The 13,153-nt window shown below is 50.1% G+C and overlaps 1 protein-coding gene across 1 annotated transcript in view; it reads left to right on the top strand.

Annotated features, from left to right (window-relative positions):
• LOC124027453 (ATP-binding cassette sub-family C member 9-like) overlaps positions 1 to 13,153 on the top strand; it is a gene marked incomplete at its 5' end in the record, with an annotated part of 44,675 nt that overhangs the window by 10,972 nt on the left and 20,550 nt on the right. The window contains 5 exons of the mRNA XM_046339877.1: positions 47 to 87; positions 202 to 344; positions 550 to 658; positions 2,236 to 2,343; positions 11,805 to 11,877. Of these exons, the coding sequence (XP_046195833.1) occupies positions 47 to 87; positions 202 to 344; positions 550 to 658; positions 2,236 to 2,343; positions 11,805 to 11,877 (474 nt within the window). The remainder of the gene's footprint in view (positions 1 to 46; positions 88 to 201; positions 345 to 549; positions 659 to 2,235; positions 2,344 to 11,804; positions 11,878 to 13,153) is intronic.

Raw genomic sequence — 13,153 nt, 5'->3', positions numbered from 1 at the left:
CAAAGGATCTCTGTTGTTACATAATTTGACCTCTTTTCCTCCCCAGTTTTCATGAATGCTGCTATCCCCATCGCTGCTGTGCTTGTGGTAAGAGGGTTTCTCATCATCCCTGTATCCTGCAGGCCATTTTTCGGGCCAATTGTAGCTAGTGTTTTGCCAGCTCTGAAATCTGGCAACTGAGTAACTGTGTGTCTCTGTCAGACGTTTGTCAGCCACGCCCTGATCAACAAGTCCAAACCCAGCTCCTCGGAGGCCTTCGCTGCTCTGGCCCTCTTCCACATCCTGGTTACCCCACTGTTCCTGCTCTCCACCGTGGTCCGCTTCGCAGTCAAGGCCATGGTCAGGTGAGAGGCCTACTGAGGACGCCCAGGAATAATGAATACTGGATAGTTACCAGCTAGACAATCTGCTGGAATCTTATTTGTATCATAGAAGGATTATTTATGTGTGTGGATGTGGGTGTGTGGGTGGGTGGGTGTGGGTGTGGGTTTGTGTGTGTGGGGGGGTGTGGGTTTGTGTGTGTCCTATCATATCGTGTCCTATCCACAGCGTCCAGAAGCTGGGTGAGTTCCTGCAGAGCGATGAGATTGGCGATGACAGCTGGAGGAACGGAGACATGTCTGTGTCCCTAGAGGCCTGTAAGAAACACCCTGGGGCGGTTAGTACACACACACACACACACACACACACACACACACACACACACACACACACACACACACACACACACACACACACACACACACACACACACACACACACACACACACACACACACACACACACACACACACACACACCACCATCCCTATTACCAAACACTGCCCCAAATACAGGCCTGAGTTGTGTTTAGTAGGGAACACTGAAGCAAAATGTAAACTCAATGGTGTGTTTCGAGGTAGTCTCTCAGCGTTTCAGTCTGTTTATTCACTTTGGTCCCTAATGAACATGACCCAATTACTCATCTGTCCCTCTGCCAGAGCAGCTAATGCTGGACATTCAGCCAGCACAGCACAGAGCCTAATCCAGGAGCTATTCATTTACAGCCAGCATGGAATACAACAACTAGTGTGTTACTCCAGGGTTTCCACAGCTCCCAACACGGCTAATGGACTCGTCAGGATGATGTGATGGTTATGATGCTTTTCAACTGACCAAGTTTCAGAGCCAACGTGTTTCTAACTTCAAACTGTTGGTGGAACTGCAGAGAAAGTGTCTGTTTGACCAGAGCAGATCTGGTCTCTGTAGAAGGAGGAACTGTAACTACACACCGTGCCAATCTAGCAGCAGTATTTCATGGGGAATCTCAACCAGGAGTCGTTAAGTTGCTGGTTGCTGCCAGTCTCGTCATGTCTTCAGCTGTTCTCTGGACTTTGACAAGTTTATTTCTGTGTTGGACTCCTCAGAAGGAGTGGAGGGAGACGGAGACCAAGTGGTGGAGGGGTTAGTGTGAGATGGAGGAGCCATTTGTTTAGGGCTGATGGAGGGAGGGAGGGATGTCTTGGGGATGAGGGTAGGGGATAAGAAGCTCCCTCTGGGGACAGTCTCAGTCAGGGTCTGAGAGGGGTCCTCCCTGGAGGTTACAGCGGATGAGGGCCAAGTTTATCACTGAATGCAATCTCTCTCTTTCTGTTTTCTCACCCTCCCTTCATCTCCATCTGTTCATTTCTGTCTTTCATTCTATCCCTCCCTTCCTCTCTCCTCTCCCTCCCTTCCTCTCTCCTCTCCCTCCCTCTCTCTCCCTCCCTCTCCCATCTCCCCCTACCTCTCTCTCTCCCTCCCTGCCTCTCTCTCTCTCCCTCCCTTCCTCTCTCCTCTCCCTCCCTCTCTCTCCCTCCCTCTCCCATCTCCCCCTACCTCTCTCTCCCCTCCCTGCCTCTCTCTCCCCTCCCTTCCTCTCTCCCTCCCTTCCTCTCTCCTCTCCCTCCCTCTCTCTCCCTCCCTCTCCCATCTCCCCCCCTACCTCTCTCTCTCCCTCCCTGACTCTCTCTCTCCCTCCCTTCCTCTCTCCCTCCCTTCCTCTCTCCTCTCCCTCCCTCTCTCTCCCTCCCTCTCCCATCTCCCCCTACCTCTCTCTCTCCTCCCTGCCTCTCTCTCTCCCTCCCTCCCTCTCCCCTCTCCCTCCCCATCTCCCCCTACCTCTCTCTCTCCCTCCCTGCCTCTCTCTCTCCCTCCCTTCCTCTCTCCTCTCCCTCCCTCTCTCTCCCCATCTCCCCCCTACCTCTCTCTCTCCAGACCAAGGCTATAAACAGGAAGCAGCCCCTGCTCTACCAGATGGACAGCTATGAGCAGCCAGCACGCAGACCACTGCGACCCAACGAGACTGAGGACGTGGCTGTCAAGGTCAGGGTCAAAGTTCAACACCTCAACAAGCTCATTGGCCCTTCTTCTCAGGACCTGTGACACACACAGCACCGCACACACTCGCTGACTGCATGCACGGACACAGGGGCAGACACGTAGGCTATCAACTCACAGCCAAGCTGTAGCTCACGTACATATGCAGCCACGTCACGCACGTAGACACGTACACACGCAAAGGCTTCTGAGCTGGAGTCTGACAGTTGTCCTCAAACCTTTAAACTGGCCTTTTTGTCACATCCGCCCGGGTCATTCACTCTAGTAACATGTGACACCACGGATGTTACCACTGTCTATCTCTCACAGCAGATGTTACCACTGTCTATCTCTCACAGCAGATGTTACCACTGTCTATCTCTCACAGTAGATGTTACCACTGTCTATCACTCACAGCAGATGTTACCACTGTCTATCTCTCACAGTAGATGTTACCACTGTCTATCACTCACAGTAGATGTTACCACTGTCTATCTCTCACAGTAGATGTTACCACTGTCTATCTCTCACAGCAGATGTTACCACTGTCTATCACTCACAGTAGATGTTACCACTGTCTATCTCTCACAGCAGATGTTACCACTGTCTATCTCTCACAGCAGATGTTACCACTGTCTATCTCTCACAGTAGATGTTACCACTGTCTATCTCTCACAGCAGATGTTACCACTGTCTATCTCTCACAGCAGATGTTACCACTGTCTATCTCTCACAGCAGATGTTTCATCTCTTGGCCTGTCCATTGTGTGAAACACACCCTGAGGAGAAGTCAACATTTACCGACAGTTTAAACTCTCAGGACCCACATAATGAGTCAGAGGCAGGGGATTCTCATGAGAACAGAGAACCCTCATTAACTGACATGTTCTCAGCCCCTGTTCTGGTCTCATTGGGGTCCACATCCTGTTGCTATCCCTGTGGACACACAGCATTATTGTAGGCAGCCTGTTAATGAGCTTGGGGGCAGCAGGAGGGTCGAATGGATGGGCTGCTGCTGTGTGTGAACCAGACAAATCTTCTTTCTCTGTCTTCTCTCTCATCTCACACGCTTTCTCTCTATACCCCCCACTCTGTCTCCCATCACCCCTTCTCTTTGTCTTCCTCTCTGTCTCCCATCACCCCTTCTCTTTGTCTTCCTCTCTGTCTCCCATCACCCCTTCTCTTTGTCTTCCACTCTGTCTCCCATCACCCCTTCTCTTTGTCTTCCTCTCTGTCTCCCATCACCCCTTCTCTTTGTCTTCCACTCTGTCTCCCATCACCCTTCTCTTTTGTCTTCCACTCTGTCTCCCATCACCCCTTCTCTTTGTCTTCCGCTCTGTCTCCCATCACCCCTTCTCTCTGTCTTCCTCTCTGTCTCCCATCACCCCTTCTCTTTGTCTTCCACTCTGTCTCCCATCACCCCTTCTCTTTGTCTTCCTCTCTGTCTCCCATCACCCCTTCTCTCTGTCTTCCACTCTGTCTCCCATCACCCCTTCTCTTTGTCTTTCTCTTTGTCTTCCTCTCTGTCTCCCATCACCCCTTCTCTTTGTCTTCCACTCTGTCTCCCATCACCCCTTCTCTTTGTCTTCCTCTCTGTCTCCCATCACCCCTTCTCTTTGTCTTTCTCTTTGTCTTCCTCTCTGTCTCCCATCACCCCTTCTCTTTGTCTTCCACTCTGTCTCCCATCACCCCTTCTCTCTGCCTCTCTCTACCCCCCTTTCTGTCTCCCATCACCCCTTCTCTCTGTCTTCCTCTCTGTCTCCCATCACCCCTTCTCTTTGTCTTCCTCTGTCTCCCATCACCCCTTCTCTTTGTCTTCCTCTCTGTCTCCCATCACCCCTTCTCTCTGTCTTCCTCACTGTCTCCCATCACCCCTTCTCTCTGTCTCCCATCACCCCTTCTCTCTGTCTTCCTCTCTGTCTCCCATCACCCCTTCTCTCTGTCTCCCATCACCCCTTCTGTTTGTCTTCCTCTCTGTCTCCCATCACCCCTTCTCTCTGTCTTCCTCACTGTCTCCCATCACCCCTTCTCTCTGTCTCCCATCACCTCTTCTCTCTGTCTCCCATCACCCCTTCTCGCTGTCTTCCTCTCTGTCTCCCATCACCCCTTCTCTCTGTCTTCCACTCTGTCTCCCATCACCCCTTCTCTCTGTCTTCCTCTCTGTCTCCCATCACTCCTTCTCTCTGTCTCCCATCACCCCTTCTCTCTGTCTCCCATCACCCCTTCTCTCTGTCTCCCATCACCCCTTCTTTCTGTCTCCCATCACCCCTTCTCTCTGTCTCCCATCACCCCTTCTCTCTGTCTCCCATCACCCCTTCTCTCTGTCTCCCATCACCCCTTCTCTCTGTCTCCCATCACCCCTTCTCTCTGTCTCCCATCACCCCTTCTCTCTGTCTTCCTCTCTGTCTCCCATCACCCCTTCTCTCTGTCTTCCACTCTGTCTCCCATCACCCCTTCTCTCTGTCTTCCTCTCTGTCTCCCATCACCCCTTCTCTCTGTCTCCCATCACCCCTTCTCTCTGTCTCCCATCACCCCTTCTCTCTGTCTTCCTCTCTGTCTCCCATCACCCCTTCTCTCTGTCTCCCATCACCCCTTCTCTCTGTCTCCCATCACCCCTTCTCTCTGTCTCCCATCACCCCTTCTCTCTGTCTCCCATCACCCCTTCTCTCTGTCTTCCACTCTGTCTCCCATCACCCCTTCTCTCTGTCTTCCTCTCTGTCTCCCATCACTCCTTCTCTCTGTCTCCCATCACCCCTTCTGTTTGTCTTCCTCTCTGTCTCCCACCACCCCTTCTCTCTGTCTTCCTCTCTGTCTCCCATCACCCCTTCTATCTGTCTTCCTCTCTGTCTCCCATCACCCCTTCTCTTTGTCTTCCTCTCTGTCTCCCATCACCCATTCTCTCTGTCTTCCGCTCTGTCTCATCAACCATTCTCTCTCCCTCTTTATTCCTCCCTCTCTCTTCTCTTCCAACTTACCACCCCATATCTGCCTCCCAGCGTACCCATATCTTCCTCCACTCCCTCTCTACCTCTCTCTACCTGTATCTTCCTCCACTCCCTCTCTACCTCTCTCTACCCATATCTTCCTCCACTCCCTCTCTACCTCTCTCTACCGCTATCTTCCTCCACTCCCTCTCTACCTCTCTCTACCCATATCTTCCTCCACTCCCTCTCTACCTCTCTCTACCCATATCTTCCTCCACTCCCTCTCTACCTCTCTCTACCCATATCTTCCTCCACTCTCTCTCTACCTCTCTCTACCCATATCTTCCTCCACTCCCTCTCTACCTCTCTCTACCCATATCTTCCTCCACTCTCTCTCTACCTCTCTCTACCGCTATCTTCCTCCACTCCCTCTCTACCTCTCTCTACCCATATCTTCCTCCACTCCCTCTCTACCTCTCTCTACCCATATCTTCCTCCACTCTCTCTCTACCTCTCTCTACCCATATCTTCCTCCACTCTCTCTCTACCTCTCTCTACCGCTATCTTCCTCCACTCTCTCTCTATCTCTCTCTACCCATATCTTCCTCCACTCCCTCTCTACCTCTCTCTACCCATATCTTCCTCCACTCCCTCTCTACCTCTCTCTACCCATATCTTCCTCCACTCCCTCTCTACCTCTCTCTACCCATATCTTCCTCCACTCTCTCTCTACCTCTCTCTACCCATATCTTCCTCCACTCCCTCTCTGCCTCCCAGCGTACCCATATCTTCCTCCACTCCCTCTCTACCTCTCTCTACCGCTATCTTCCTCCACTCCCTCTCTACCTCTCTCTACCGCTATCTTCCTCCACTCTCTCTCTATCTCTCTCTACCCCTATCTTCCTCCACTCTCTCTCTATCTCTCTCTACCCCTATCTTCCTCCACTCCCTCTCTACCTCTCTCTACCCATATCTTCCTCCACTCTCTCTCTACCTCTCTCTACCGCTATCTTCCTCCACTCCCTCTCTCTCTCTCTACCTCTCTCTACCGCTATCTTCCTCCACTCCCTCTCTACCTCTCTCTACCGCTATCTTCCTCCACTCTCTCTCTCTCTCTCTCTACCCCTATCTTCCTCCACTCCCTCTCTACCTCTCTCTACCCCTATCTTCCTCCACTCCCTCTCTACCTCTCTCTACCCCTATCTTCCTCCACTCTCTCTCTACCTCTCTCTACCGCTATCTTCCTCCACTCTCTCTCTCTCTCTCTCTACCCCTATCTTCCTCCACTCCCTCTCTACCTCTCTCTACCCCTATCTTCCTCCACTCCCTCTCTACCTCTCTCTACCCATATCTTCCTCCACTCCCTCTCTACCTCTCTCTACCGCTATCTTCCTCCACTCCCTCTCTACCTCTCTCTACTGCTATCTTCCTCCACTCTCTCTCTACCTCTCTCTACCCCTATCTTCCTCCACTCTCTCTCTCTCTCTCTACCCCTATCTTCCTGCACTCTCTCTCTCTCTCTCTACCCCTATCTTCCTCCACTCCCTCTCTACCTCTCTCTACCCCTATCTTCCTCCACTCCCTCTCTACCTCTCTCTACCGCTATCTTCCTCCACTCTCTCTCTACCTCTCTCTACCCCTATCTTCCTCCACTCTCTCTCTCTCTCTCTACCCCTATCTTCCTCCACTCTCTCTCTCTCTACCCCTATCTTCCTCCACTCCCTCTCTACCTCTCTCTACCCCTATCTTCCTCCACTCCCTCTCTACCTCTCTCTACCCATATCTTCCTCCACTCCTCTCTACCTCTCTCTACCGCTATCTTCCTCCACTCCCTCTCTACCTCTCTCTACCGCTATCTTCCTCCACTCCCTCTCTACCTCTCTCTACCGCTATCTTCCTCCACTCCCTCTCTACCTCTCTCTACCGCTATCTTCCTCCACTCCCTCTCTACCTCTCTCTACCGCTATCTTCCTCCACTCTCTCTCTACCTCTCTCTACCCATATCTTCCTCCACTCTCTCTCTCTCTCTCTACCCCTATCTTCCTCCACTCTCTCTCTCTCTCTCTACCCCTATCTTCCTCCACTCTCTCTCTCTCTCTCTACCCCTATCTTCCTCCACTCCCTCTCTACCTCTCTCTACCCCTATCTTCCTCCACTCCCTCTCTACCTCTCTCTCTACCCCTATCTTCCTCCACTCCCTCTCTACCTCTCTCTACCCTATCTTCCTCCACTCCCTCTCTTCCTCTCTCTCTACCCCTATCTTCCTCCACTCCCTCTCTTCCTCTCTCTACCCCTATCTTCCTCCACTCCCTCTCTCTCTCTCTCTACCCCTATCTTCCTCCACTCCCTCTCTCTCTCTCTCTACCCCTATCTTCCTCCACTCCCTCTCTACCTCTCTCTACCTGTATCTTCCTCCACTCCCTCTCTTCCTCTCTCTCCCCTATCTTCCTCCACTCCCTCTCTACCTCTCTCTACCCCTATCTTCCTCCACTCCCTCTCTACCTCTCTCTACCCCTATCTTCCTCCACTCCCTCTCTTCCTCTCTCTCTACCCCTATCTTCCTCCACTCCCTCTCTTCCTCTCTCTACCCCTATCTTCCTCCACTCCCTCTCTCTCTCTACCCCTATCTTCCTCCACTCCCTCTCTACCTCTCTCTACCTGTATCTTCCTCCACTCCCTCTCTTCCTCTCTCTACCCCTATCTTCCTCCACTCCCTCTCTTCCTCTCTCTACCCCTATCTTCCTCCACTCCCTCTCTCTCTCTCTCTACCCCTATCTTCCTCCACTCCCTCTCTACCTCTCTCTACCTGTATCTTCCTCCACTCCCTCTCTACCTCTCTCTACCCCTATCTTCCTCCACTCCCTCTCTACCTCTCTCTCCCCTATCTTCCTCCACTCCCTCTCTACCTCTCTCTACCCCTATCTTCCTCCACTCCCTCTCTACCTCTCTCTACCCCTATCTTCCTCCACTCCCTCTCTTCCTCTCTCTCTACCCCTATCTTCCTCCACTCCCTCTCTTCCTCTCTCTACCCCTATCTTCCTCCACTCCCTCTCTCTCTCTCTCTACCCCTATCTTCCTCCACTCCCTCTCTACCTCTCTCTACCTGTATCTTCCTCCACTCCCTCTCTACCTCTCTCTACCCCTATCTTCCTCCACTCTCTCTCTCTCTCTCTACCCCTATCTTCCTCCACTCCCTCTCTACCTCTCTCTACCGCTATCTTCCTCCACTCTCTCTCTACCTCTCTCTACCCATATCTTCCTCCACTCTCTCTCTCTCTCTCTCTCTCTCTACCCCTATCTTCCTCCACTCTCTCTCTCTCTCTCTACCCCTATCTTCCTCCACTCTCTCTTTCTCTCTCTACCCCTATCTTCCTCCACTCCCTCTCTACCTCTCTCTACCCCTATCTTCCTCCACTCCCTCTCTACCTCTCTCTACCCCTATCTTCCTCCACTCCCTCTCTACCTCTCTCTACCCCTATCTTCCTCCACTCCCTCTCTTCCTCTCTCTCTACCCCTATCTTCCTCCACTCCCTCTCTTCCTCTCTCTACCCCTATCTTCCTCCACTCCCTCTCTCTCTCTCTCTACCCCTATCTTCCTCCACTCCCTCTCTCTCTCTCTCTACCCCTATCTTCCCTCACTCCCTCTCTACCTCTCTCTACCCATATCTTCCTCCACTCCCTCTCTCTCTCTCTCTACCCCTATCTTCCTCCACTCCCTCTCTACCTCTCTCTACCTGTATCTTCCTCCACTCCCTCTCTACCTCTCTCTACCCCTATCTTCCTCCACTCTCTCTCTCTCTCTACCCCTATCTTCCTCCACTCCCTCTCTACCTCTCTCTACCTGTATCTTCCTCCACTCCCTCTCTACCTCTCTCTACCTGTATCTTCCTCCACTCCCTCTCTACCTCTCTCTACCCCTATCTTCCTCCACTCTCTCTCTCTCTCTCTCTACCCCTATCTTCCTCCACTCCCTCTCTACCTCTCTCTACCTGTATCTTCCTCCACTCCCTCTCTACCTCTCTCTACCCCTATCTTCCTCCACTCTCTCTCTCTCTCTCTACCCCTATCTTCCTCCACTCCCTCTCTACCTCTCTCTACCGCTATCTTCCTCCACTCCCTCTCTTCCTCTCTCTCCCCTATCTTCCTCCACTCCCTCTCTACCTCTCTCTACCTGTATCTTCCTCCACTCTCTCTCTACCTCTCTCTACCCCTATCTTCCTCCACTCCCTCTCTACCTCTCTCTACCTGTATCTTCCTCCACTCTCTCTCTCTCTCTCTACCCCTATCTTCCTCCACTCCCTCTCTACCTCTCTCTACCTGTATCTTCCTCCACTCTCTCTCTACCTCTCTCTCCCCTATCTCCCTCACTCCCTCTCCACTCTCTCTCTACCTCTCTCTACCCCTATCTTCCTCCACTCTCTCTCTACCTCTCTCTCTCCCCTATCTCCCTCACTCCCTCTCTACCTCTCTCTACCTGTATCTTCCTCCACTCTCTCTCTCTCTCTCTACCCCTATCTTCCTCCACTCCCTCTCTACCTCTCTCTACCCCTATCTTCCTCCACTCCCTCTCTACCTCTCTCTACCTGTATCTTCCTCCACTCTCTCTCTACCTCTCTCTCCCCTATCTCCCTCACTCCCTCTCCACTCCCTCTCTACCTCTCTCTACCCCTATCTTCCTCCACTCTCTCTCTACCTCTCTCTACCCCTATCTTCCTCCACTCCCTCTCTACCTCTCTCTACCCCTATCTTCCTCCACTCCCTCTCTACCTCTCTCTACCCCTATCCCAGCCTCCCTTTCAAGACTCCCCATCCCCTCTGGTCCTCACCCCCGTAACATCCGCTCTGTCTATTTACAAACTTAATTTACCAAGTCTCTTTTCTCAGCGGTAATAAGACGTCTGTCTTTCATTTTCAACTTGTATTTATTAGTTCTGTGTCACTGAATCTCAGATCTTGTGTGGTTTTGCTGTCGGGGATGGAAGGGAGGGGGATTACTGGCTACAATAAACAGTGGAATCGGACAAGACATAAAACACAACATAACTATGTAAACATGCTATTATATTTGCCTTAAAGACCTAAATGGTTCATTATTTCTATGTACACATACGTATCTAAACCACCAGCCGCAGACTATAACTTGTAGGCCCCATGTCATCTAGGCTCCATGTCATGTAGGCTCCATGTCATGTAGGCTCCATGTCATGTAGGCTCCATGTCATCTAGGCTCCATGTCATCTAGGCTCCATGTCATCTAGGCTCCATGTCATGTAGGCTCCATGTCATCTAGGCTCTATGTCATGTAGGCTCTATGTCATCTAGGCTCCATGTCATGTAGGCTCCATGTCATCTAGGCTACATGTCATCTAGGCTCCATGTCATCTAGGCTCCATGTCATCTAGGCTCCATGTCATGTAGGCTCCATATCATCTAGGCTCCATGTCATGTCGGCTCCATGTCATGTAGGCTCCATGTCATCTAGGCTCCATGTCATCTAGGCTCCATGTCATGTAGGCTCCATATCATCTAGGCTCCATGTCATGTCGGCTCCATGTCATGTAGGCTCCATGTCATCTAGGCTCTATGTCATGTAGGCTCTATGTCATCTAGGCTCCATGTCATGTAGGCTCCATGTCATCTAGGCTCCATGTCATCTAGGCTCCATGTCATCTAGGCTCCATGTCATGTAGGCTCCATGTCATGTCGGCTCCATGTCCTGTAGGCTCCATGTCATCTAGGCTCCATGTCATGTCGGCTCCATGTCATGTAGGCTCTATGTCATGTAGGCTCCATGTCATGTAGGCTCCATGTCATCTAGGCTCTATGTCATGTAGGCTCCATGTCATGTAGGCTCCATGTCATGTTGGCTCCATGTCATCTAGGCTCCATGTCATCTAGGCTCCATGTCATGTAGGCTCCATGTCATGTAGGCTCCATGTCATGTAGGCTCCATGTCATCTAGGCTCTATGTCATGTAGGCTCCATGTCATGTAGGCTCCATGTCATGTAGGCTCCATGTCATGTAGGCTCCATGTCATCTAGGCTCTATGTCATGTAGGCTCCATGTCATGTAGGCTCCATGTCATGTAGGCTCCATGTCATCTAGGCTCCATGTCATCTAGGCTCCATGTCATGTAGGCTCCATGTCATGTAGGCTCCATGTCATGTAGGCTCCATGTCATGTAGGCTCCATGTCATCTAGGCTCTATGTCATGTAGGCTCCATGTCATGTAGGCTCCATGTCATGTAGGCTCCATGTCATGTAGGCTCCATGTCATCTAGGCTCTATGTCATGTAGGCTCCATGTCATCTAGGCTCCATGTCATGTCGGCTCCATGTCATCTAGGCTCCATGTCATGTCGGCTCCATGTCATCTAGGCTCCATGTCATCTAGGCTCTATGTCATGTAGGCTCCATGTCATGTAGGCTCCATGTCATCTAGGCTCCATGTCATGTAGGCTCCATGTCATGTAGGCTCCATGTCATGTAGGCTCCATGTCATGTAGGCTCCATGTCAGCCTAATCCCACTGTATCCTGTTCAGGTGAACGGTGGATTCTTCACATGGGGAAGCAACTTGTCAACGTTGTCCGACATCAACATCTGCGTTCCAACAGGTAACCCGATCCTGCTGGGAACACTATGGCAACGCCAGGCAGCGTCCTGTTTAGGAGGTCGTCGACAGTCAGTGTAGTATATCTAACACCAGCTGTGTGTGTGTTTGTTTGTGTGTGTGTGTGACAGTGTAGTATATCTAACACCAGCTGTGTGTGTGTGTGTGACAGTGTAGTATATCTTCCTGCTATGACCTCATGGCCCGTGGCCCGTAAGATATGACAGCTAAGACAAACAGGATAGGCTGGTCCTGGTAGTCCACTATTTGCTGCAGCTGAGGGAGTAGATGTGTTATGTAGGATATGTGGAACAGTGGAGGCTGGTGGGAGGAGTTATAGGAGGACAGGCTCATTATAATGGCTGGAATGTAATAAATGGAACGGTATCAAACGTATGGAAACTACATGATTGACTCCGTTCAATTAATTCTCCATTCTAGCCATTATAATGAGCCCATCCTCCTTTAACTCCTCCCACCAGCCTCCACTGATGTGGAAACATGACTGATCTAAATTGAGAGTGTAAAGATATCCCAATATCCTGTCCTACTTTTAAGCTTTAACCAGGGCTGTAACAGACATTATCAATGTCAGATTGACATAGAACAATCTGTTTTCTCTAATGCTTTATATAGTGTCTTCATACCTTTATATAGTGTCTTCATACCTTTATATAGTGTCTTCTTACCTTTATATAGTGTCTTCATACCTTTATATAGTGTCTTCATACCTTTATATAGTGTCTTCATACCTTTATATAGTGTCTTCTTACCTTTATATAGTGTCTTCATACCTTTATATAGTGTCTTCATACCTTTATATAGTGTCTTCTTATCTTTATATAGTGTCTTCATACCTTTATATAGTGTCTTCATACCTTTATATAGTGTCTTCTTACCTTTATATAGTGTCTTCTTAACTTTATATAGTGTCTTCTTATCTTTATATAGTGTCTTCTTACCTTTATATAGTGTCTTCTTACTTTATATAGTGTCTTTATATAGTGTATTCTTACCTTTATATAGTGTCTTCTTACCTTTATATAGTGTCTTCTTACCTTTATATAGTGTCTTCTTATCTTTATATAGTGTCTTCTTACCTTTATATAGTGTCTTCTTACCTTTATATAGTGTCTTCTTACCTTTATATAGTGTCTTCTTACCTTTATATAGTGTCTTCTTACCTTTATATAGTGTCTTCTTACCTTTATATAGTGTCTTCTTACCTTTATATAGTGTCTTCTTACCTTTATATAGTGTCTTCATACCTTTATATAGTG

This window comes from Oncorhynchus gorbuscha, unplaced genomic scaffold, assembly GCF_021184085.1.
Source record: "Oncorhynchus gorbuscha isolate QuinsamMale2020 ecotype Even-year unplaced genomic scaffold, OgorEven_v1.0 Un_scaffold_3245, whole genome shotgun sequence".
Lineage (NCBI taxonomy): Eukaryota > Metazoa > Chordata > Actinopteri > Salmoniformes > Salmonidae > Oncorhynchus > Oncorhynchus gorbuscha.
The sequence above is the reverse complement of the archived record's forward strand: the minus strand, read 5'-3'. Positions and strand labels throughout refer to the sequence as shown.